This window comes from Volvox carteri (assembly GCF_000143455.1).
Source record: "Volvox carteri f. nagariensis unplaced genomic scaffold VOLCAscaffold_19, whole genome shotgun sequence".
NCBI lineage: Eukaryota > Viridiplantae > Chlorophyta > Chlorophyceae > Chlamydomonadales > Volvocaceae > Volvox > Volvox carteri.
The window spans coordinates 1,089,927-1,115,843 of record NW_003307562.1 but is presented as its reverse complement, the minus strand read 5'-3'; the positions used below and the strand labels follow the sequence as shown (position 1 = coordinate 1,115,843).

The 25,917-nt window shown below is 54.9% G+C and overlaps 3 protein-coding genes across 3 annotated transcripts; all 3 read left to right on the top strand.

Moving 5' to 3' along the window:
- Positions 1-1,823: 1,823 nt before the first annotated feature.
- rpn6 (26S proteasome regulatory complex) lies at positions 1,824-7,910 on the top strand (the record flags this gene model as incomplete). The annotated part of the gene is made up of 10 exons (XM_002950611.1): positions 1,824-2,138; positions 2,529-2,627; positions 3,113-3,150; positions 3,728-3,798; positions 4,305-4,405; positions 5,056-5,172; positions 5,650-5,707; positions 5,952-6,055; positions 6,415-6,606; positions 7,296-7,910. The coding sequence occupies 10 exons, from the start codon at positions 1,824-1,826 to the stop codon at positions 7,464-7,466; spliced, it is 1,266 nt and encodes a 421-aa protein (XP_002950657.1). The 3' UTR covers positions 7,467-7,910.
- Positions 7,911-9,440: 1,530 nt separating this feature from the next.
- VOLCADRAFT_91049 (uncharacterized protein) lies at positions 9,441-12,120 on the top strand (the record flags this gene model as incomplete). Its single annotated transcript, XM_002950610.1, has 6 exons — positions 9,441-9,546; positions 9,989-10,263; positions 10,523-10,768; positions 10,943-11,194; positions 11,410-11,754; positions 11,923-12,120. The coding sequence occupies 6 exons, from the start codon at positions 9,441-9,443 to the stop codon at positions 12,118-12,120; spliced, it is 1,422 nt and encodes a 473-aa protein (XP_002950656.1).
- An 11,863-nt stretch (positions 12,121-23,983) lies between these two features.
- Positions 23,984-25,320, top strand: VOLCADRAFT_60591 (uncharacterized protein; the record flags this gene model as incomplete). The annotated part of the gene is made up of 3 exons (XM_002950609.1): positions 23,984-24,309; positions 24,451-24,853; positions 25,096-25,320. Coding segments are annotated over 3 exons (954 nt in total), but the record flags the coding sequence as incomplete, so codon positions are not given.
- Between the last annotated feature and the right edge of the window lie 597 nt (positions 25,321-25,917).

Below are 25,917 nucleotides of genomic sequence, written 5' to 3'. Positions count from 1 at the left end.
CGCGATGCCCGGCCCTGCATCCAGGCCAAGCGTTTCTCCTTCCTCCACAGGCGGACAGGCTATAGCTGTTTGCCTGGGTTTGCTGCAGTCCGGGGAGCTGCTGGTCGTGAGCAGGAGAACTGCATGCAAGAGTTAAAAAGCGATTGGCGTAAGCAACCAGCACGTTTACGGGAAGTCAGGCTGAAGGAAGAACATGGGTTGTATATGGACAGAGAGGTCAGTAGATTCAGATTCGGTGAAACCTGCACGTAGTTTTGTGAAAGGTCCTGGTCTTCCCTCGGCCATAGCTGCACCCTCAAGCTGCCATGCACAACCGTCAGTTTGCGGTTTGCGCTGGGGCAGTCGCAGATCCCGTAACGAGATAACCACTCGCGTTTATGTATGAGTAGCCACCAAGTACCAAGCGAACCGTTGGATGCGTTCCGAATACAACGATATGCCATTAAGTGATACGGCTTTAAACCTGCACCTCGCCATGCATACAGCAGGTGTGCATAACATGTTTCCAGACAATCACAAGCCATAGATTTTCAAGGGGGTCATAGAGCAGGAGCTCAAAACGCGTAGCAACTACTGAAAGTCTTGGATGCCAGTTCCTTAACCAAACGCACCTAGGAGCCACAATCCTGAATTTAGCATATCTTCGAAAAACCTTTACTGTCGTCAGCAACAACTGCTGTAACCCCTCTCCGATGTCTAGGCCACGTTCATCCACCGGTAAGCAGGTTGTCACTCTTAGAATGCTAGCGACATCCTATGTAATCAGCAGGTTGTCACGCTAGCGTACCAAAGGAGAAAGCGAAAGTAACGTGCCAAGCTGTTTTTCACCGTCTGCCACGCCTAAAAATCAGTAAGCTGTCTGTACGTTGTCATGTCAGAGTAGTGTCAAGCAGTCAGAACATTTATGTGGCTACAAAAATTCAGCAGTCAGGTTGTGCGCGTCGCCACATTGAAGTTGGCATGTCCGTCGTATTTGAATTACACATTACGGCAGAGCTCTGGCAAACAGTGTCCAGGGCGTCCGCATCCTTGATGTTGACCCAATATCATGCCCGTGCGTAATACATGGCACGGATAAGTACAAACATCGCCCACGTACGTTCGCTGTCCGGTTGTTCGGTTGGTTTTCAAACATTTCCCAGATAGGAAGCCGAAAGTCACACTTTGCCGTGTTACCATAATCCAGGATACGGTCCATGATAATGAGGCATCCTTCCGAAACGACCTTGAAAAAGTTATTGGAGCCTAGCCCTACAGAAACGTTTTTCCAGTGTCCAGCCAGCTAACCCCAGCTATAATTGCCCGTTACGGCCACGGCTCTTTGTATAGCAGGCCTACCTAAGGCCAAAAGCCAGACGATGCTGGAGTAGTCAATTCAGATTAAGTGTTTGTTAAGGTTCCACGAGCTTGTACGGCCCTAAGCGAATCAAGAGGCTCATGAGCCAATTTGCAAAGCATTGCGGCTCCGTGCAAATCGGCAACGGTAACGGAAGGTACCAGAGTCACCACAGTCATCCATGAGTCCATGTCATCGAACTGATCACAAGTGTGCGCATCAGCGGCTACACGCTCTCTGCACGGTTGCCTGGCCTTCTGACCTGTGCATTTGTGGCACCCCGGTACGGCACTCGACATAGCGCCACACAAAGGACTCCAGATAAATATTTGCCTTTTATTTTCCATTCAGCTTTCCGGATAAATTGTTACGCTGATGCCGTGTATGGAGCGTAGACAAGAATAACCGTGTACTGTTTATACGCGTGAAGACCTTTGTTGATAATTGTCAAACACTAATCGACTCATTAGCGATCCTGCTCTGCAGAATGGCCTCTTCGTTGGAGGGTAGACTTAAGACGGCTACGGAGCTTGGGACTTCCGATGTCGCAGGCGCGGTAGAGCAGCTCAAGGGGCTTGTTTTGGAGGACGGTAGCAATGACACGGAGGCTGTGCATATCAAGGAGCAGGCCATTTCCCACCTATGCGAGCTTTACATTAAACAGAGCAACGCGCAAGGTCTCGCAGATCTACTGACCTCTTTGCGAACTTTTTTCAACGCCATCCCCAAAGCAAAAACAGCAAAGCTCGTCCGCAGCATTATCGATGCCATTGCAAAAGTGCCAGGATCGACACAACTGCAGGTGCGCGGCATACAGAGGAAAATCTACACTTGGGACCTTGAAGCTGCAAATTGCTAGCGGCAATCATCATCTTTGCATACTGTATCGAGGCAATGCGCAATGGATGGACAAGATATTCAGGTTCGACGTAACAAACTACGTCCACCGGAGCAAATCCTGTCTGCCAAGTCACGCGTGCCTCCACGTGCCTCCACGCTCGGGAGCTGCCCCTTCCCGCCCACCCGTCCCCCTCATTATGGCCAAGTGGCGAACCTCCGCCTCCATCCTCGGCCACTTCCCACCTCGCTGCAAACATGCTCTCCGCTTTTCCCTACTTGCACTGCTGCCAACATTGTGTTTCAAGCCCCACATATTCTCTCGCTTCCTCCTGCTGCCGAATTGCTCGTCCAGGTGGAGGTGTGCCGAGCCCAGGTGGAGTGGGCCAAGGCGGAGAAGCGCACATTTCTTCGTCAGCGCATCGAACTGCGCCTGGCCAGTCTGTACATGCAGGTGAGGAAGCATGTAGCGAGGTGTGGACGCTGGGATATAAGGGCAGGTCTGGCCCGATCGAAGGGGTGCCTTGGAGACAGCGAAACGGTGGCAAGGGCGCTAAGGCGGTGGATAGGGTGTGGGGTTTGCAACGTGGTGGTTGGGGGAGGGAAGCGGGCAGCTTTGGGGAGGGTGTCGGCGGCCGGGGGGGGGGACGGTGGGGTTTTGAGGCGACAGCGGAGGACGGCTCCGGCCCGGGGGGGAGAGTTATGTAATTGCACTGCGTGGCGTGCACTGTGTTTTGCATGTATTACGACAAGCCCCAAGAGTCTGCGCCAGACATTCACAGTACGCACTTAAGCAAGCAAGACGAGTGGCCGGGGCCCCCGGCCCACCATTTTTTCCCGGTGGTAGCGCACGTCACAAAAAGTTGGTGTTGCCGTACACCAGCTGATCGTGCGATGCCGTGTGGACGATTGCTTGTACCTGCTTCCTGTGCTGCGCAGGTCAAGGACTACCCTGCAGCTCTGGCGCTTATTGGGACGTGAGTCACTTGATCATCACCAGGAGTTGGGTGTGGAGCCCTGTAGTGGTAGCAAGGGGTGAAGGGTGGGGGGCGGAGCAATGCGTATTTACGTAGGGCCGGCCCCACTGAATGGGGGGAGGCAACGAGTCAATCACCAGGATGGGTTGCAGGTGGCCAGCCAGTCTGTCTGCTAGCCGAAGAGCGCTCCTCAAATTTCCCTTGTTTCCCTATCTGCCCCTCAGACCACGTGAAACATGAAATTGCAACACAGTAAAGTCGTCCCTGCCTTACGTATTGAGGGGCCCCTGACATTTTGACCCTTTGACTCGTTCACCGTATGACTTTCATTTCCGCACCGCCTTGCCCCCTCGGTGTGCTTTGGACGTTGGCACTAGGTCCTTCGCATTGCTTGCCTCACATAATTCCCCCGCCTCCCTTCCTCCGGACGCCTTCTTCACGGACGCCTTTCCGTCAGTTTTACGTCTGTTACACTCTTGCCCTGGCAGCGGCTTCACTCGTTTGTGGTTCGTCTTTCCCTTCCTCCGGCCGCACTAACCCCGCCCTATGATTCCCCTAACCCCCGCCCTCACCTCAGGTTGCTCTCGGAGGTGAAGAAGCTGGATGACAAGCTGCTGCTGGTGGACGTCTACCTGCTGGAGAGCAAAGGTAAGGCTGGCATGGACACCGAAGGCGGCGATGGTGTAGTGTCTTCCCCTTCGCTATATGTACTTCGGCAGTGGATACCACATATGCACAGACACCCACACTGAACCCGACTGGCGTTTACTGGCGTTAAACTCAGCCCTTTCCGACCCCCTCAGATCTGCTCCATTCGCCAGTGGTTCAACTTAACCCCCTCGGGTCCTATTACTGTGCCTGTGCTGTTGTAGTAGCTGGCTGCTGAAAAGGCCTCTCGAGATGCTGGTGTTAGCGCTTAGCGCGTATTTGTAGTAGTTTATGTGTGCCGTACTGTGTACCGGCTACTACAGCTGTCACCATTCACTGGTATTATATTGTATGTGTGTCGGTCACTTCCCAACATCACCTCACGGAATAACCGAATAAGGCACACCTGATCTGCCGGTCAGGACCCCCTGCATCCCTGGTTCCTTCCTAAATAACAAACACACCCCAAACATACGCTGATCCCGTGAACTTGTTAAACATTGCAGTTAACCACGCCCTGCGTAACGTGCCCAAGGCCCGAGCTTCCCTCACAGCGGCACGCACTGCCGCCAATGCCATCTACGTGCCGCTTCAGCTTCAAGGGGGGGTAAGCGTGTGCGTATCTTTGGTGTGTGTGCGTTTCTTGGTGGTTAGGATGGGGAGGGTGGTGGTGGGGTTGCGTGCTTGGGAGGGAGGATGGGGGATTGTCCGAGATTGAAAATGCAAGTTAGGATAGGGGGGATGTAGTGCGGGCCTTATTGCGATTACGATGATGATGATGAGGAGGAATGGGAGAAGAATGGAGACAAGTGTTAACAGTCATTAAATGTTAACAGAAGTCCAATCGAAAAGAAGGCGTTTGAGAATGGGGGAGATGTTGCAGAGTTCGGGGTGAGAGGGGTGGGTGGGAGTGACGGGGGGGTTAGCTGCATGGGTGGGTAGTGGCGGGTACGTGGTTGTACGACCCGTACAATGCGGCGACAGCCACCTGCTGCTGAGGGTTCGCATAAGAACTCCTTTGGCGTGTGCTGGAAAGCACCTGGGAGCTGTTTTTTTCTTGCGGTATGAATGAAATGGATATTTGTAATGCGTGTGGACATCGGTTAGCAGGCTCAGGGAAAACATGCGGGGCGGCCCGTCTGCAACGATGTGGTTAGAGATCTAGAGATTTATGCCGGGGAGAGGAAGCATCACGCGTGGTCATATAGAACTTGACGAATGGTGAAAGGCTTGAATTGTGCGGGTGTTTGGCCCCAGATCGACTGCCATAGCGGCATTCTCTGTGCGGAAGAGAAGGACTACAAGACAGCCTACAGCTACTTCTTTGAGAGCTTCGAGCAGCTCTCCTCGCTCGACGATCCACAGGCCGCACAGGTGCGTCCGGGAGTCGGGGTCGAACCGGGGACCTCTCCTCGTCAAGAGACTCTTTTTTCGTTTCATTTTTGGGGAGGGCAGGAGGGGGCTGGCTAGCCCGCCGCAGGTTTGCGGTCCATGGATTGGGTTTTGAAGGTCTTTACCGGCACCTGAGTGTACCTTGGACCTACAGCGTTAGGAGTCTCTCTGTTCACCCCTCTCAGCGTACCGTGTTACCTCCTTCCTTGCACTTACAAAACAAGAAATACTGCCTCCTATATCCCACGCCCTCTCCCCGCCAGCTCAGTGTTTGATGTTGTAGTTGTTGTTATTATTATTATTATTATTATTTTTATTATTATTATTATTATTATTATTATTATTATTATCTTCAAGTTTTATATTGTTGTTAAATATCATTGATGCTGCTGCAGTCGTATACCATTAATTGAGATGGCATTTGCGTCATATACTTCGCCCTTGTTAAATCAAATTCAGGTTCTGAAGTACATGTTGCTGGCTAAGGTCATGCTGGACCAGGCGGACGACGTGCCGGGTGAGGGTTCGGGTGGCAGATGGGGAGCCTGGGTGAAGGATGGGGAGAAGGCTGAGGAGAAAGGAACGAAGGATGGATGTAGGGAGGACTGAGGTGCAAGGAAGCGAATCTCTCGACGGGGAAGCAACAGAAGGAAAGGGTAAGGGAAGGGGAGCCGGGCGCAGGGAGATGGGAAGGGGGTAGAACAGAAGGTATGAAAAAGCGGAAACTGCCGAGGGCACAAACGCGTCTTCCCGTTTCCCAGGTATTATTAGCTCCAAGGCCGGTCTCAAGTACACGGGCCCGGAGGTGGAGGCCCTGCGGGCGGTGGCTCAGGCCTATCACGACCGCTCCCTGCAAGCCTTCCAGGTGGGACATGAAAATTGAGATGGGTTGTAACTCACACAGACACACGCACAGACATACACATACTGACAGACAGACAGACAGAGATGTGGTAGTCAGGGCTCCACAGGGCTCTTGGCAGATGTTCGGTTGGGGGTTTGGGGATTAGAGACGAGTCATCGCTGCTCTGGGAGGTTTCTTTACCTGGCTGGACAAGGAGATAACAAGGAGATAGTGCAGTTGGGTTGCCGCAGGGGCTTTCTCCCTTCTCCTCTCCCCCTCCTCTTCCCCTCTCCACGGTTTCTCTCTGTGTCTTCTCCGCACCGCTCGCCTTTCTCATTCTCATCCTCATTCTCATCCTCGCCGCCTCGTTTCGCGCGCAGGATGTTCTGGAAGCACACAAGTCCCAGCTAGTGGACGATGTCGTCGTACATGCCCACCTGGCCTTCTTGTACGACACGCTGCTGCAGCAAAACCTTGTACGACTGATTGAGCCTTTTAGTCGAGTGGAGATCTCTCACGTGGCGCACCTGATTGGGCTACCGGTGCCGACTGTAGAGGCTAAACTCAGCCAGGTGAATCCAGATGTGTCTCTGTGGGGAGGAGGTGGGGAGGGGTGGTGGGTGTAAAAATTAAGATAGGATACGACGGAATGTTTCCTCTCCTCTCACCCCCAATACAAGGGAAAGATCCGCCGAGGAAGCCAAGCAGATTAGACTTCCTTATCCATCGGGACATGCACTTTTATGGTCGAGTGCCACGACGGCTTTCCTCTGTCCCTTTTCTTTTGTGTCCTTTGCGTCGTTTACCTCCTCCAGCAGTGCCCTTTCGTTTACCTTGTTGAGGTTTTACAGTTACGGGAGCCCCTGAGAACATGAAAATCGCCGTCAATCGACATCCAAAGCGAGGAAACAAGCCTATCCTTTGTATTCAGCACGGGAAACCGTCGACCCTAAGTTAGACATGACTAGAGAGGCGAATTGGGCCGGGGGTAGGGGCTGTTTTGGTGCAAGCGTATCCGCGCGCGTGCCTCGCGCTCTTGTATGTATGACTTAGATTACATTGTGGGCCGCGAGAGCCGGTGGCCGAAGCCGGAACACAGCGGAAGGGTCGGGGACGTGTAGTACAAGTCGGTTAGTCTTGTGTGCTCCCGACCCCGACTCAGACTGATGCATGTATGTACTCACTACACCTTCCCACGAGCCTCAAAACGTATGTTCTCCCTCTTCCCCCTCCCCACCACAAAAACCCCGCCTCGCCCCAGATGATCTTGGACAAGAAGTTCAGCGGCACTTTGGACCAGGGCGCGGGCTGCCTCGAGGTCTTCTCCCCTTCATCCCCCGACGTGGTCTACCCCGCCGCCTTGGACGTGTTGGATTCGCTGGGGCGGGTGGTAGACACGCTGTTCGCCAGGAGCCAGAAGGTGGTTGCATGAGGTCGCCTCGCGGGGGGGGTAGGGAAGCGTCTGTCGGCGTATGGGTGCGACATTTTGCGAAAAATCTGCTGGTGGTGGCGGCGTGGGAGACACAGAGAGCGACGTCTCTGTTGTGTGGGAAGTGGGGAAAGAGTCTTTTCACTTTCTGCAACCACACTTAGCAGCCATTTGCGAGCTGAGCTCACATGCTACGTGGTGGGCTGTGTGGCGGTCTGGGCGTAGCGTGCTGGAGAAGGCTGGAGTGATAAGGAGACATGCGCAGAGATTAATTAGTCCCAATGGATGAACCTGTGGATGGAAGATAGGTAAACGAAGTGCGATGGGGGTCGCCGTGTGGGGGCAGGTGCGGTGGCTGATCAGGAGGAAGACCACAGCGAGAGCAGAGGAGGCGAAAGACGGGCTCAGGCGGCGCCGGGTTGCGGAAACTGACCAGGCAGGAATTCGGGTTTGGGTTTTGTGTAGGAGTGAGCGGTGACTGGTGAGCAGTGGGTCTTGCCCATTCGCGTACCGGTTTTACCAAGTTCGCCACAGCCTCCCTCTTACCCTAGCCTTCACCGAGCCTTCACGAAACTGGGCTTGAGGCAGCCACCAACGGACGGATGCACGGATGGGGATAAACAGCTAGGCAGGCAAATAGAGCGATGTGGAAAGATGGAGTGTGTTCCGATAAGGAACAGGAAAAGGGGGGGCCGCAGGCGGCACGTAGGCGGTAGCGGGGGGGACAGCCTTTATCGACGTTGGCACAGCTGCTCCCTTGCGTGCGGGTGTTCTGGCAAAGGTTTTTGGTTTGGGGAGGTAGACGTGGTGGCGACGCATGGTACTACGTTGTGGACCAAAGATAGTAGAAGAGTCTTTGACGGGAGCGGGTGGTGGGAGGAGCAGGGGGTGCCGTAGAAATGGGGAACAGCCCGGAGGGTTTACAGAAAGGAGAAGCATCACCACGGTAAGCAACTTTGGAACCTTACGCGTTTGGCCTAGGCGGCGTCCAGTTAGGATTTCTGCCATGTCGGGCTGCCACTTTGAATAGCCAGGAATGCAGAAAAAGGTCAGAATAGCCGCTGCACATATGTGACGTTATACGCGCGAAGGATTATGTTCTAAGGAATTATTTTTCCGTTCCTTGAAAAATTGCGGAGAAAAACAGAAAGCAGCGATCTAGGTCCTTAACTTTATATACGAGATATAAGAACATACAACAGTTCCTGCGTTCAGGATTTGGGCAGCGTTTCCAAGAGGTCAGGTAGGTTACTACGCGCCTAAGAACACATACGGATGGACGTAGCCAGCTTGCCCACGGCTGTACGGTTACGGAACGCGTGCGAATGGGCCGCTCCCTGTTGTACGGCCAATTACCTGCCTCAATTGGTGCTCTAATGGATTGTAACGGCTATACCACTTGGCATCATATCTGTTTTGATGGAACGTGGAGCAATGAACATCAAACAGGCGAACAAATGTCGATGAAATGGCCGTTCTGCATGTCAGACAGCCTGACAGCAGGTTTCTAACCACCCGGGTTTCGAGTTTCCTTCCTTCGCTCGGCTTTGCCTACACATACACCTTGGCGGTTCGCATTTTCGTTCTGGGTGCTTCTTGATGATGTGTGTATGGTTGTTACAGTGGGCTCCAGACTCGCGAAGAGTAGAGCCAGCGGGCCAGCTGGCCGTGCACTGCAGTAGAGACGGACATACGCACTAGACTCCCACCCAGAGGAGACAACGCAAGTCATCTAAAGGAGAAACCCAAAAGCGCGACCAAAGGGAAGGCTCAGGACCCACAATCATTACTGAAGGAGGCCTAAGCCTCAAAAGTCCTCCAGTTAAAAAAATAAAAAAAGAATCAAAAATAGGTGATAGCTAATCATCCATCGGTGACCGCTCCCGTGAACATACCAATTTGCCTGACACAATTCGCAAGAAGGGGTGATGTGCCCCAACAGAATCCCATCCTTTCCGATGCGTTTGGACATTTAACATGACACTACACTTTTCAGAGCTGCGCGCTGCAGGAGAGTGCGCTCATAATAAGCGACATACAGACGAGTGCGCAGACAGTACATATACAGAAGAGTGCGAAGACAGTAAGTTGCCTTCAATAGGACTCGCTGGGTGGCCCAGCCACCTACTCAAGCATCCGATCCGTCTGCCGCCCACAGCTACCCGTTTTCGCTGCTCCGGTTGCTGCCTCACCGCGACCACCTCCGCTCACGGTAAATAGCATGAACTTAAACCTCACATATAATTTTTATATTTATTTCTGCAAAAATAATAATGTTGATGCGGGATGAGAAAGAACCCGAGGCCCATTGGAAACAGTCGTGCCTCTACGTAAGGCATCGACAGCTGGCCCGGAGCATCCCTTAACCACAACGGGGCATCCTTTAACTACTTGGCGCAAACAAGTCATTGTCTCCATTTTGAATTCCATCAACAGAGTAGTCGAGCCTTTGTATTTCCTTTTTCGTTTCGTCGCGACTCCTTTGCCTTGACCAACAACCGTCGACTCTTTTCTCGTCACCGAAGACCTCCTCAAGATGGCCAACTGCAACAAAACTGCTCATTTCTCCTTCACGGCTGGCTTCGGCCACCCTCCTGGTGTGGTGCTGCGCGCGACGCCCGGCATCGGTGCCGCCGACGACGCTCGAACTGCTTCCAACCACATGTCCGCCATGAACCGCATGTACAACATTAGCATGCAGAGCCAGATGACTTGGTCGCAGGGCTTTCCCATGGTGCAGCCGTCGCTGCAGGCCATGCCAGTGATGCAGCCCAGCGAGGCTCCGCAGATGCAGCAGCAGGTACACAAACACAATGACATGGTTTTCAAAGGATGCTTCCCTTGCTTTCAGCTTCCTCATCTCACGCTTTCTCGCCCCCACTTGACTCCCTTTTCCGACCTGCACCCGTATCCAGGTCCCTCCCCTCCTTTCCTCCACGCAGCGCATCCTCATGGTACCAGTCAACAACTTCAACCCAATGATGAGAATCAGGCCCTCTTAGGTGCCCGTCGGCGCCGTGGGGGTTGTGCGTCCCTGCGCCCCGGATGCACCCGTCCAGGGTGAGGCCCCAGCGTCCAAGGAGGCTGGTCGTGGCAAGCCCAGGGGCCGCAAGCCCAAGGCCACCTCACCCCAGCGCGTCGTCCTCAAAGCCAAGATCCCCCGCCCGCCCATCACCAAGGACGCAGTGGTCGACGACGACGATGGTGACGACAAGCACATTCCAGACGCCGTGGATGGCGACAGTGGTGACGACAGTGGTGACCAGGCCGGCAAAAGGGCCGGCGCCAAGCGCAAGCGCACTGAGGTAGGTTACGCTGGCGCTTGCTCCCGGATGCTGTCCCGGGTCGCCCCAAAAGAGGGGGTAATGCATTAGTGCAACTTCTTGCATGTGGGCAATTGCATGGGCGCCTTTCAATACCTTCATCGGTGCTTCGCTTCTTTCACTCCGATCCTCATCCTGCAAAACTTTACCCTCCAGGAGACTGTGGCAGTCACCAGGCTGTGCTCAAGAGATGATGATGCGGAAGAAGAAGGTCGACAGCGACCCCTCCCACGGCTTCAACAAGCGTTCCCGAACCCCTCGGGAGCTTTCCGCGGGACATTCCGCCTCGTGAGGCACACCCCGGAGCAGATCAACGACAAGGCCGCCGACGAGTCCATGCCGGAAATAAAAAATCGTGACGCCATCTTCAAGCTGAAGGGCAAATGCAAGAGGCGGATCACGTACCCGGTATGCTATATGTTTGCAGTTTAGGGAATGTCGCTCCCCTGTAACATTGTGATGCTGGGTTATGCACACGGTAGACGGGTCCCCCCCATAGGTGCCGGTACACATGAATGCAGGGCACGTGCATTGTGTGTGCGCCTGCATGTCATACTACCAGCCCGCATCTGCCATAAACCGTTGCCCTTCCTGTCCCAACCACGCCTCCTATCACACCCCAGGTGAATAAGGCAACGGATGAGCTGGCGGACATCCGGCCCAGCAACAACCCTGCTGATGCCTACGTGCCGCGAAGGGATCTGGGCCGGCAGGGCAGTGCGCAGCAGGCTCTCATGCGAGACCGCTCTTGCGAGGGCAGTGCTTGGCCCAGCACAGTAGTGGCGGTGGGCCTCCAGGCTCCTGACGCCCTGGCCGGCAACTGCACTGGCGTGCCAGGGAAGTCCACCGTGCGGGTCAGCCCTACAGACGCGATGTGCATGGCATTGGCTGATGACCTGAAGGACCTCACGAAGGCGTATCGTGAGCAGAACTCGTGCCTAGACGCTTGCTATAATGCCATCGGCAAGGTGGGTTGCCTAAAACAGCGTTTTTGGCTGCCACAGCTTCAGATGATAATGCTTGATCTTATGCCCCTAGGCCGACAATTTATTTGGTGGGATGCTTGCTAGCACGCTCCCTGCCATTCTGCCGTGACACCACTTAACACTGCCTTCTCATCGTTCCCCGTTCTACAGCTCGCGGACGTCGTGATGAAGCTGCTGCAGTGGGAGCCGGTCGAGAGGAGGACGCGGCAGCTGTACACAGAGCAGAGTATCGTCCTGCAGAAGGTGGAGGCCTTAAACAAGCTGCACGACATGGGCGCCTTGGCGGACAAGGACTTCGACGATGCGATCTGCAAGTTGAAGGAGGAGCTGATGAAGCCCCTTCCCTAATTGACTGCTTACAAGGAGGCGGCACGATATACTGCGACGGCTGTTTACATGGGGGGTTTAAGTGTTGTGCCCATTTGCTCAAGGCGTGTTCAGGTTCAGGGGTTCATTTCCCCCAGCGATTGCACCAAATCCTTATGCTCTTTAGGCTGGTCTTTAGGTTGGGAATTAGAGGTTAATAGGCCCAATGACCGTGAGCGCATTGCACGCACCTGCAGGCTTTGTGATGTGACTGTGGAGCGGTGGAAGGCCAACTGCATGTGTTTTGGGAACGCCCCGCTTATGATCGCTTGAGGGCTAAGTATTGGAGCATACTCGGGTTTCAAGAGCGCCACATGCGCACGATCGCGGCCGAGGATCCCCCCCCGGCTGGCATTAACTAGCTTTCACTACGAGGTCTGGGAAACTAGGAACGCAGCGCTTCGGCGTTTCGCGCTCAAACGGGAGCGGGAGGACAGCGATAATCGCCCCCGACACTGTAACATAAACAATTACAAACGTCCATGGGACCCTCGGCTTTGACGGACCCCTCCGCACTTGTGCGGACACTGTAACTGTAGTTACCCAGGCGTTGCACCACGCTGTGACACCACCACGTCTAACATTCTAGACCATCGCGGCAGGAGTAATGCCCAGGGATTAAGTGCTCAGCCAGTCCTTGCTGATATTTGTAAGCCCCCAGTGCCCGCAGTGCTTCCCACACGCGTGCTCCAGATGGACCCACTTAACCGGCTCCTGCCACCATCACGTGTGCAGCTGCAAGACGACGCCCCGGATCTCCTGCATCATTCGCCTTTGCCTGGTCTGCTTGAGGTTGTGGCGAACCTGCCGCAGCACGTTGGTATGTTTGGTACATCAGGTAGGGTTAGTTTTACGGAACTGAACGGGGTTGGAACTCAAGTTGTCAGGCGTCGGCACGGCCGGTGGTGGCTACCTATAGCGTGTGGATACTCCACGCATGCGTACTTGCATTTGAAAAGATGTCGCGTGTGGATGCTCCTTCCATAGCGCCCGTGTGGAGGACGCATGCTTCTCGAGCATGGGTTGGCATAGGCGCTGGCATCACCGTGTGTGGGACGTTCAGTGTCGCGGTACACAGCCATTCCTGAACGCAGCCGGCCGTCAATATATAAAGTGCAGACCCCAATGTGCACCTGCTGGGGACGTGAATGCACTAGCGCGGAGCCAGGGCGCAAATGCTATTTGGCGAGATGCATTTGCGACAGCAAGCGCGCTGGATAGAGCTTTAGGCCTTTCACTCATTGGCTGGAGAGAGGGGTGTCCATCCCCTCCTGGTGGTTTGCTACTGAGGGTTCGGGCACAGCTGACTACAAGACAAAGACTGAGCGGGCAAGTCGAGCAGGCAATGTCCGCGTGTTAACGCGACCAATGTTGTTTAGCGCAGTAATTCAACACCAACAGCGCAGGTGGAGCAAAGGCCAGACAGTCAGGGCCAGATAGTGCAGAGGTTTGTTGCAGTGCGACAACAACTTGTAAGTATGCCATGTCACCGTTGTCAACTAGTACGGCACATTACAGCACCTCTAGGCTGCGTAGGTACTTCAGTAGAGTCCAAGCAGCAGACAAACAGGGCGACGCGAAGGGATCTGGGAAGGGCGAACATCTGACCCTCGAGGACCACCATGCGCGGAACAAGAGGCCTGCATGAGGAAAGAATCAGCCCATCACGCGTGAGCGCTTGCGCACACTTCATAGCAGCGCAGTAAATTGCGATGCCTGCGTTGCATATCAATGTAAACGCAATGCCTCTTTCGCCACTTATCGGACTTCCAACCTTCTCTCTGTCGCCCGTTTCACGCTGAATGGCGGGCGGTTTGCCAGGCAAAACCCTACCTGCGTGCGCTGGGCTGCATAGTTGGTAGGACAGTCACATGCCGACAGACATCAATGCAAGACACTGGCTGCGGTTCCCGAGCCAGTTTTCCGTCGGCCGGGATGATGATCGATACTCCCCGGACTATCTGAAACCTTGACCATCGTGGTAGTCGCTTTCGGTGGCAGCAACCTTTCACTAGTGCACATATGTGCAGCAAAGACATCTCAAATCGGGGTTGGCGCCCCATGGTTGTCACGCGTGCCTGCGCCTGTGGTTTGAAGACCATTACGGCACAATTATAATGCGCGGAAACTCACAGACAGCACAGCACAGGGACGGCCGCATGCATACATACATGCCGTTCTCGTCCTTCGGGCGACGGGAACCTCTCATAACCTTTACAGCATCAAGGGCGGCCGCTTCCTGTCTTTCATCATATCCGCCTTCTACCAAACGCTAATACAATTCCAAGTCCACGGACGAGGACCACCTACCTGCGGCGCCAACCGTTCCCTCTCCAACAAAAAGCTTCTATTGCAAAGCATCTGCACCGCCCATGCTGCTCCAAAGGGCTGCCAGCCACTAGTCACCTCATCCATCAAGAAAGGTCTATAGTAGCCGGGTACACAGCGGACAAATCCACTTGTCGGCACTCAACGTCTGGGTGCTAAAAACGTTTTCGCCTTCGTCTCAGTGACTTGCCATCGCCTAAGCTTCCTGTGTGGGAAGCCCCACTCATGCTGTTGCCTGCTTCTCCCGAGTCGCTGCCCTCCACAGCGCCAGACGTCCCTAAGTGTCACCGGGGGAAACAGAAAAACAAATGCTCAATACAAACACGGACAACACACAAGGGAAACCGTAAAGAACCAAAACCAGGCCCTAAGGAACCAAAACTAGACCCAAAGATAAAACGAAGTACTAACGGTCCTAGAGGGGCAAGTGGTTTGGTACAGGAAAAACGAACACGTTGGATAGATTAGAACGGGATCAATCCTGTAAAAGGGGAAAGGTATGCAGGCGTTGTGGTTGGAGGGAAGCGAATGGAAATCCTGAGCTCATCGAGCTCCGATCAGATCGTGGAATAGGTCCACGCGAGATGATGGACAGCTCAGGGATGTATGCCCCGGGCCTAGGGCACACACGGACAGTAGGATTACGGCTTTCGGTTCCACGCAAGTCACATGTGGCCGACGGCTGGTTATACGAGTACTGAGGGATCTTAGAGACACAAACTGAAATGTACACAGGTCAGCTGGCTCATAAGACGCCGACCTGCATCAGTCACGGTCAGACTTATTCACAGTCACTATGCGTTGTTGGGTTAACAAAGCCTCTTGACTAGGGCCTGAACAGCCTGTCAAGAAGATTGGATACAGCCCAGGAGACTTGAGAGAAGCCCATATGGGGCGACGGGTACGATGGAAACATAGCTCTCTGTGAAGGGAAAGGGCGGGTACGGACATGGTGCTAGCTTGCATCCGGGTGTCGCATGACAATCAGCAAGGCCCCGAAACGTCGTATCCGCCGATGTCATTACCTGCTGCGGTAGGAGCGCTCGACTGAACTCCCGACGCCGCAAAGGATACGGGAATGGACGGGCTGGTAGAAAAGCTTGGAGCCGACTTAGGGCCGGCCATGTGCGCAGGTGCAGCAGCGGCAACTCGCTGAGATGCTGCCACCACTACACGTGCGGCTTGCAATTGGGTTGCGCCTGCAGTTATCAGGGTTTACGCAACCCGCAGACCTCGTTGTCAAACAACAGGACCACCACAGGACATGACTACCTACAGTTTTTATACTAAGCCTCGATCTTCACCTCACCGGCTCGCCAGGCTGCCGCCGCATGGCGAAGCGAAGACCCCTGATGTATCGGTGCGAGATTGTGTCGTCAGGTGGCAGTGCTCCAAGAGGGCCATTACATAGTCATATCATTAGATCGCCCACCTGACAAAATCGTTGCAAGTAGGACATGTCCTTACTAGAGCGTGGGAGGGAAGTGTGTTGAGGATCACAAGACCAGAATCTAGGCCTATGAACCCTAGTGTTATGTCCTTAGTGTTTCACGTTGGAGTTTTCAGGTCCTGCGATGATGCGGCTCACTTGTGGCGATGTGCTGACAAAGTCACTGTCCTGCAGGCTCTGTGCCGGTACTGGAGCTACACCTGGAACCACAACACTGGACGCCGTTCCGCTCCCGTAAAACCATTTGCTGTATACATTTAGTTAATTAGTAGCTACCAATGCCCCAAATCGCTGTCAAACTGTACCGATTGCTACACCGCGTGCGGCGAGACTACGTCAAAGCTCAGATCCCCCTTGTCGGCATTCTGGGCTTCGATGCACCACCTGCACTCAACCCGCAAGCTGAGCTATCAAGCGCTTTTCGCAGCGCGATCGCAATACCATCGGATCCCGTGCGGCAAGGCAGCGACGGATTTCGCGCCCTCCGCCAGGCTCAGCAACAGCTGCAAGTCCTGAAAAACAGCGAAGGGGAAACACGAGAGGTAGGGGGCCACTAGAGGCTGGGCCTACTAGTCCTCATTGGCAAGGTCGATGGCGGTTGGGAGTTGCAATTTGCAACGAACAGCTGCAAACCTAGTTCCCTTCACGCTCTTCTGATTCCAATGTCAAAAGGGAGCGGGTCATGCAGCGGGCCATGGGGAGGTTGCACCGGGCGGAACGAAAGCATTTTGTGCTGACAGTCGGAGCCTCGTTTCGCGTCCGTGTGGAGGCTCGCCAGTATTTCTTCCTCCCGTAACCAAAACATAGGTGCCGCAAGAACAAACGCAAAGCCATTCCGTCCAGGATCTCCATGTACACATAGGGCCCATTGGGCCCGTTCACGGTGTCGTAAGTTACAGAATGAGTTGTAGCAGCTCTGGTAAAACCATCGCTTAGAGGTTGTAGCAGCTCTGGTAAAACCATCGAGTTGTAGCAAAAGCATGCCTGCGAGGCTGGATCACCACAACATAGCCCATGCAAAACTCTTTCTCCAGCTGGGCAAACCCTAAGCGAAAAGGACTCTTATCGATCAAGACAAGGCGCCTTCCCCAGCCGTTCCCGCCCTCTTGACCCCACGGACTTTCTGACGCCGTGCGGGACACCGTGAAAACCATTCGGGACCCAACCATGTTGTACAACGCTGTCGTACTTCGCAGGCGCTGCGCTGCTGGTTTCAGCTATGCGAGTCATGGGCACACAGGCTGCATGGTGGCTCCGGAACCAAACCCGCAGAGGCTGCGGCAGCGACGGTGTACGGCGGTCCGACGGCCGCCGTGAGCAGCGTCAGGGAGGCAAGCAGCGGCACACAAGCCATCGCCGCCGCCGCCGGGGCCCCAGCCACGGGTGCCTATGACGGCGGCGGCGATGACGGCGGAGCGGCGGCGTTGGCATCGCGGTTGAGAGTTTTAGCTGCGGCCATGGAGGAAGGGGCTTTACTTGTGGAGCGGTTGTACGACGCAAACCATCTTTCTCTGGAAGACTTCGACACGGAGGACGACACGGGCCCAGCGGAGGCTGCAGCGGCGACAGCCGCGGGAGCCCGAGGCGGTGAAGGTGGCGGAGGCGCCAGAGGCTGGGAGTTGAGCAGCGGCCTTCCAGCGCCGCTGCGCGTCCCGGCGGTGGCGGAGGCTCGGCGGCAGTTGGACGAGCTGGCGGCGGCAGTGGCGGAGGCGCACCAAGGCTTGTTTCCGTGCTTCCCCACCGGCGGGAGCAGCTATAGCGTCACGGCTGGTGCATGCGGCGGTGGCATCGGGGCCCCAGATGAAGAGCTTCTACGGCAACAACTAGAAGCAATCAGCCAGGTGGGATGTACACGGCACCTCACTTTCGACAGCTGGCAATCCTGAAACCCTCTCCCCCTTCCCTTGTGTCTTGCGCGTCTTGCGAATTCTGGTTGTCAAAACGTTTTTTTTGAGATCCGATTCCCGAACTCTGCACCCTTCGAAATAGAAAGGATTGTTGCTTTGTTTGGGGACCTTTCTGTAGTTGAGTTTGCTGCTCATGCTTCTGCATCACCGAGTGCGCGAGCGGCTCTCATGTGAACCCCTTCACCCTCAAGACTTCATCATTTTACACGGCTATCTCGGGCTGTTATGTCCACTACTTACCACGTAACCCACGTCCTGGCGAAATCTGGTGCCTCTCAACCGCCGCGAGCCGCATCATTTCTTACCTAACGCCTCCCTCCTCAGAATCCCTCCATCCCCCCCCCCCTTTGCCCGCTGCGATATTGGCAGTCGGTGTATTCACAGTGGATCCTTCGCTCCCACCTGCATTGCGCGTAACTCACCTCCCTTTGTGCTGCTTCTGGTCTCCAAAATCCCACTATTGTCTATCAATTAAGGGAGATATTTTTGCAGATATGTTTCGATATCCTAATTCGAAATGTGTCCAACTCGTCCAATACAGCCGATTATGTGTGCCATGGCTGTTCACTCCCCCTCCCCTTTCGCATGTATGGATACCACACACTCGGCTCTGCACCGCAAGGCAACCTCCTGCCGCTACCACCGCAGGTGCTGTTTCAACAGCTCAAGTTCCGACACGAGCCCGTGGAATGGGTGTACGACGGACTGGCACCGGCGCTGCTGCCGCAGGTATCCTTTGGGTTGGGCCGGGGACCTCGGGGCCTGACAATGTGGGGAAGAACATATTATTTAGGGTTAGGCACTACTGGTAACGCGCGACCACTGCCCCCGGGAGATCCCGGGATCGAGACCTGTCAGGGTCGAAAATCCTTCCGATGGTGGAAGGTATTGCCCCCCTAGTTTATGGACGGTGGTGACCTGGGATAAAGTAAAAAACTGCGAGCCGACCAGGAATGGAGTTGGGCCGCTGTCGACCCGGCAGATCCCGTTGGATGCTGGTGGTGGGTGCTGAACCTGAGCGATCCACTGAGAAGTTGACTAGGGTGATTGGATGAGGGTGCCCCGGGGAAGGCAGGGTTTCGCAGGGTAGCTGCCACGGGTGAAGATATACCCCCCTGTTTCACACATCATCCCTTCCTGTGGACCTGAGTCACCTGAGCCACATGAGCCTGGCGGCCTGAGGGCTGGGGGTTACGCGGGCTATCTTGGGCACGATCTCGAAAATGCCGCACCAATAGATTATAAAACAACTTTCGTTATTATAGAAAGGCATGGATATCAGTGTTTTAGATGTCGCGCGAGCCTACCAAGGATCGAACCTGGAATCTCCGGTTCCGTAGACCGGCGCTTTATCCATTAAGCCATAGGCCCTCATCCTTGTGTTGTACGTGAATGTAATGTTTTACACTATCACCATTTCGTTGAGAGCGCGGCCTCGCCTGGGGGGATTCAGAGGTGAGGGTGTGTGCAGAGGCTGCGAGGATTGGAGTGTATGTGCTATGTAGTGGGGTTGTGCATAATGGTGTGTTGACGGTGTTGAGTCGACACGGTTATTGTTTCGCGCGCATGTAGGTGCTTAGCCGGCGACGAGGCATCCCCCTTAGCCTTGCTGTGCTGTACTGCAGCGTAGCGCGGCGGTTGGGCGTGCACGCGGCGCCCGTCAAGGCTGCGGCGGGCGGCACTCCAGGGGTGTCCCCGGGTGAGTGTCTGGTGGCAGCTGGGCGGTATCCCCCCGCCCCCACTCACATCTGCTGCGCGATTTCACGAAGAGTGATTACTGTGAGGTCAGTTTGGCCATTAGGTCATCCCATCACCTAAACCATAAACCATAAAAATCTTTCTCTCTTTCCATCCCCCTCCTCCCCGGTCTTCAACCCTTTCTGTCCTCCTCACAAACCCCAGGATCTTGTTAAAATTAGCCGCTGGCGCCTTTAATCTTTGATGCCTCCTGAACGAATTCATATTTCATGGCCACGCTTTGTCAAGGACCCCGAACTGATCACCTGTCGTGTGTCGTTCGGAGAGAGCGTCTTTGCCATTGGGGTTCCCTCATTTGCAGCCCAGGGCTCAACACTCATTTCGTCGGGATGATCCATCCACTAGCACTCGCGCCATCCCGTAACCTCCCCCCGGTGATACACGTGTCCATGCCTCCCCTTTTTCCTCATCCCCGCAGGCCCCGCCTTGCTCCACAGCCTGCCACCGGAAGTAGCTGCAAGACAGGCTGGACGTACCGTAGCGCTGGCGCCTCACCCCGATGCCTGGCTAGTGGTGGCGGCGGCGTTGGCGGCGCCGGCAAAGCCCGTTGCGGCATCGGTAATACCGGTAATAACTGCCAGCCGGTCGCCGCACCGGATTCCGACTTCCAATGTCAGCAATGGGGCAGCGGCGGCGGCGGTTGATGCCGCTGAGATATTGACAACGACGACGACGACGACGGTGGCGGCGACGGTGGCGGCGACGGCGACGGCGCCAGTGGCAATGGTAGCGGCGAAGTTTTTGTTCGTGGACGTGGATCGGCGCGGTCGAGTGATGGATGCAGCGGAGGCGGAGGGGAGATACGTCGACTTGACGGTATGGCATGGGATGGGTTGGCTTGGGCTCGGCTGCGATGAGGTGGGGGGGCGATGCGGATGCGGTGCAGAGATCTTCCTCTAACTTCCTCCCAGATAAGTTGTGTGTATTGCTGTGTGCGCACGTGTACGCTGCCGTCGCGTGTCCTTTCCATCTTCTCCACTGGACGGCCTTCCGTCCGCGCTCCTCCTACATGCCCCTCCGCTGTGCCTCTTCTCCAGCTTTCCTCACCTTTCCCTCCTTCCCCTTTTGCTCGCATGTGCCCTGTCTACTACCTGTCCGCTTGCCACCCGGATCCGGGGCGCCCACCTCACCCCATCGGTCCCCACCCCACGGTCTCTGCCGGCTTGCTCCCAGTCCGCCGCGTTGCTTTCCCAGCTGTTATCATCCGTTGTTAGTCCGGTGGAGCTGTGGTGCGAGATGGCCCGTGTCATGGTGACCGCTCACGGGCGCAGGGGGGAGAGCGATCTGGTGGCGCATTGGCTGGTGCAGGTGCGTGGAATGGGTGGGTTAGGGAAGAGGTTACGTGCTTTCCAGAACCTTTTCAGTTGGCATTTTCGTATTCCCGTACATGTTTGAGATTTCAGGGGTTTTCCATGTCATATGGCTTAAACCGGTGAATTTCGAGTTGAGTTCATTGCGCAGCGTTTGGTGTAGGTTGACCCACAGGTTGAATTTTTAGTAGACTGGGTTGTTAGGGTAGGTTTTCGGTTAAGTGATATTGCTTGTATATAGTGCCCAGCGAGGTGTTTTTTTGGTTTGGGGTCCCTTTGGCAGCGTTTGCGAGCCTCCAAGTGAAAAGATGGCCTGATCGTGCTCTAGTAGCGGATGTGCCCCTGGTCGTTGTTCCGTGTGCCTGTGTTGTTCCGCGTCCTTGCGCCTTGAAGTCTCTTCCCCTCCCTCGCGTTCCCATTTACCTTTGTCATGTTTTGAGTCGGATCAGCCGGACGCTTTCTTTTCCCCTGACCTCTCCTTTGGTTGCAGGTTCTGGCGCTTGATCACCGATCGCCGGAGTGGGGGGTTATGACGGCGCAGTAGGGTTCCTGCCACGTATTAGTAAGGGGCGACCAGAGAAGTTGGCGAGCGCTTTTGCCTTGACTCCGTGTTAGTGTTCAAGTCCGTCGTCCAAGGGCGCGCAATCGTCCAGGCATGGATGTAGTACGTGGACCCATTTTGAATAGGCAATTGTTTTTAGATGTGCAAGGATGAGAAAATTTATGGCGACCTGGGTTCTTTGTTGCATTTTAGGGAGCGGTCGCTCCTGAAGTTGTTCAGGGTCGTTCTTTCAGGGAAGCTGTCGGTGGGGCTGTTATGGGGTGGTTACTACTCCTCACTGCTCTACGAGCCCAGTTGCGTGCTGGGGCTTAGGACTGGGGAGCCGATGTGGGGATAGAAGGTTACATCGTATCGAATCCCTGTTAGCAAAGATAGCGCAGGATGCATTTGCATCCAGCTGGGAGCAGCGCGGTACGTGGCTGGTGTTGACTATGCGGTTATGCGGCTAGAGTCGGTTCGTCGGTGCTTCCTAACTACGACCCAAATCAGACATACGCATAGGCATGGAACAGGATTACTCGGGCTAGCTGTACACGCTTGCCTCGTAAATGATAACGGCGTAACATGCGGATGGAGGGAAGGCTCCGCACATAATGGGAGCAAAGGTACTTAAGTCAGTGAGCTCAGCCTTGCGTGACGCGATGAATTTCCATTGTCCATGCTTCATGATTCCGGTGACATGGCAAGGACTTTTGCTACGTGTCCGGCGGGTCACGTCAGGCAGGTGCCAGAGCAGCTTTTGCCCTATGAGGCGTGGCTGCTGCATAAGAAAAAGTTTATTAGGTTTAATTACACGCTATCGCGTTCCTGCGTTTAAGTTTAGGAAGCAATTGCACGGGATATCGAGACGCTTCCATAAGCCGGGCCTTTCAGGAAAAATGCAATGGGTGGAAAGGCGGAGTTACAGGACACGTGCTTACCTAGAACAGCCGTAGCTTAGGATGACGCGGATTTGGTGATGCTCCATGCCATGCAAAAAGCTCCCCTGTGCAGGACGATCGTACACCTGGCCAGCCCTATCTCTAATAAGTATTGCGGATCACTAAGGTCTTCATATTACCCAAGTAAAATGCGTCTCTAAAAGTTATATATCGTTTACTCAGCTTCCCCCCGCTTGGGGTTAACGCCTTGTCACAGCTCACGTTCCCCTGGCAACGTCCTTGTCCCCAACTTCTTCTCTGGAACCGGCTACTTGGATGACTGCATGACATCGAGCATCTCCAGTTCTTCTGAAGAGGACGCCTCGCGTCGCAGCTACACGTGGTGAGCAGTTGCAAGCCCAAAGCGGAGCTGCCCCCTGCTGGCACACACGTAGGCCTCCGCTTTATTTACGGATGCTCTCGTTAGGGCTTGCTGCCTATGTATATTTGGAGAACATATGAGATGTTAGTTTTGTGCTGTGCGAAGCGGGTGTTAAGGGCACTGTGCCCGATGCGTTTCTCGCTGAGGATGTCCAGGTTATGCCCCGCCAAGGCAGATGACTTCTCAGGGAAAAGGGCTACTTTAAAGCTTATTGTTGAAGTAATGTGGTAGTGGTGGTCCGCATCTGTATGCAAGCTGGGTTGCGCATGGGACGCCAACAGTTTTATGAAGGGTTGTGCGTGACAACATGGCAGCTTTTTCCTTGCCTCCTCAGGTCTGGGCTTGCCGCTTGCTCTTCGTCAGCCGGCTTTTCGATATACCAGCAGGAATGGTGAGGCCAAACACCCTAGTTCCTTCCTAGTACTACCAGAGTTCTTTGAAATTCCTTAACTCCCTAAAGCATGTCAAAAATATGAAGGTTGCTTTTTATAAGGTTGTACCTTACGCCGCTTTCAACTAAGTTCAGGTAGCCTGATCCGTGCTCTGCTTATGCTCGCCCTGTGCCTCATTCTTATGCATCTTTTTTCCTGACGCAGTCGAACGTCGCCATCGAGCATCCACGGGCTTTCCCGACCACGGTTGGCTTCCGCGTTCAGGGCGGTTTTGAGCTGCCTTTGCAGCACACGCCGCCGTCAACGCCAGCTACTGTGGCTGCGCCTGCGATCAGCAACGCGAGCTCATTCGTGACGCCGTCGCAGCAGCTACCCCAACTGTCGTCTGTCCCTTCCCAGCCTGGAGAGAGGAGTACGGGCGTTCAGTCGGGTTTGCTGCTGCATCGCCCCCTGGGGCCCTCGCTTGCGCCCCCAAGCAGCAGCTTCGCGTCAAGTGCGCCGTCGCACAAGCCCTATGGCGTCGCTGCGGGGCTCGTCAGCGCGCTTTCTACCGGCGTGCCAGAAAGTCCGGCCCCCGTCGGCTGGAAAGGGTTGCTGGAGTTTAGCGAGACAAGCGGCTGCAGTGGCGTGCTCGGCCCGAAGACCACGGTAAGCTCAACATATATGCTCATCACACTTGCCTGCAAGACTACAGGAAGCTCGTGCAGTTTGACCTCCTAACATGTAGATGGTTAACGGCAGTGTCGTTTTTTTTCCCATCTGAGCAGTCGGAGGACTTGGACAGCATTCTCAACCGCGAGTGCAAGATCGAGATTTGCTGCACTGCGCATACTTCTCCTGCTGTCCGACGACTGGTCAAGTCGGTCATCCGCGGCCTTCGGGCGTGCCAAGAGCCGGAGAAGGCGGCCGACGGGATGGGCGGGACCTACTTCTTTGCCAACGAGGCCGGCAAGAAGGCGGCCATTCTTAAACCATGTGACGAAGAACCGCTGGCGCCCAACAACCCCAAGGGCTACGTTGGCCGCCAGCTAGGCGACCCTGGCTGGAAACCCACAGTTCGCGTTGGAGAAGCTGCTCTCCGCGAGGTTGCCGCGTACCTTCTGGACCATGACGGCTGGGCACGTGTGCCTACGAGCGTTCTCGTCCGTGCACGGCACCCCGTGTTTTGCTACCAGGCGTCCCAGGCGGACGGGTTTTCGCCCGCACCCCCGGTTAATATTGGTGGGGCCCCCGGCTTGAGCCGCTCTAACAGCCAAGTCTGTATGGATGGTGCTGGCGGAGCTGTTGATGACACCAGGTCGAGCTCTACACCTGCCACTCCGGCGCAGGAGAATCCCCTTCCGATGAAGCTGGGCTCGCTGCAAGAATTCGTGACCCATGAATGTGATACGAGCGAGATGGGACCCAGCCGCTTCAGCATCCGCGATGTGCACCGCATCGGCATTCTTGACCTGCGATTGTTCAACACCGACCGCCACGCTGGCAATATGCTCGTACGCACGCCCCGCACAGCGGCGTCGGCCTCGACTGCTGACCTGAGGCGGAGTATGGCGTCGGATGCACCGTACGAGCTCATTCCGATTGACCACGGATTCTGCCTGCCGGAGACGCTGGAGGCGCCGTACTTCGAATGGCTGCACTGGCCACAAACCATGCTGCCGTTCAGCGAGGAGGAGGTCCAGTACATAAGGGATTTGGATGTGGAGGTGAGCCTCCTTTGCGTTGCGTGTCCAGCGCCAACGTTGATCCTGAAATACCTGAAAAGAAGTACGTCATGCATTGGTGAAGAAATATGACTTCTGGCATGCCTAGTCAGAATGCCAGCTCATATCTCCAGCATGCCAGGAACATGTACTCCTTATTAAGATTCTTGGCCTTGCCATCCAAGATAAATAGTTGTGGGCTAAGAGTTAAAACTTCCCATTGCTTGCTTCAATTTTGAACGCAGCGCGATAAAAGCATTCTGAAGCAGGAGTTGCCCATGCTCCGCCCGGAGTGCTTGCGGGTGCTGGAGGTCTGCACAACGCTGCTGAAGACCTGTGCCGCGGAAGGCCTGACACTGTTTGACATTGCGAGCGTAATGACGCGCCCCTTCGTCGATTCTGACGAGGAGCCCAGTGAGCTTGAGCGCATGTGCGCCTACGCAGGGCAGTGTGTCGAGGTACGCGTATGAAACGCAGTGGATTGGGGCTTTTTGGATCTGCACAATAAGTGCTCCTGATTGAGGTGGGGTAATATTTACATGTTGGGAGTGAAAATATTGCCGGTTCTGAAAAACGACGCTGGCGGGTTTTGTTTTACTAAGCTTCACGGGTTTTTGCCATGCTTACCATGCTTGACAGCGTCTGCATTTCGCTGTTATCATGGTTGCAGTATACGCAAGAACTGAATCAGTGCTGTGAGGAGGAAATCGAGAGCTGTGAGGGCCTTTCAGATGTTGCAGCTGGGGAGCTGCAGCTGGAGGAGCTCATGAACGGAACCCTGGATGAAGTTTTACTCACCTTGCCAATTCGGGGTACAACCATTACTAGCATAAAGGAGGAGGGTGAAGACATGCTCTTCGAGCTCGATGTCGATTCTGCTGGAGGTAGGTTTCTTCAGTTGTGTAAATTTTGGCAAGCGCGTCGCCTAGGTGCTGCAACTTCGCTTTGCGTGGGTGGGGTGGGCATGAAAGGTGGCCTATCATGCGGTAATGCTTATCTCTGCGCGTGAGCCTGTATTGCTAGTCGGAATCACAAGCGATTAACCGTCTTAACCGCCTGTGGTTGGC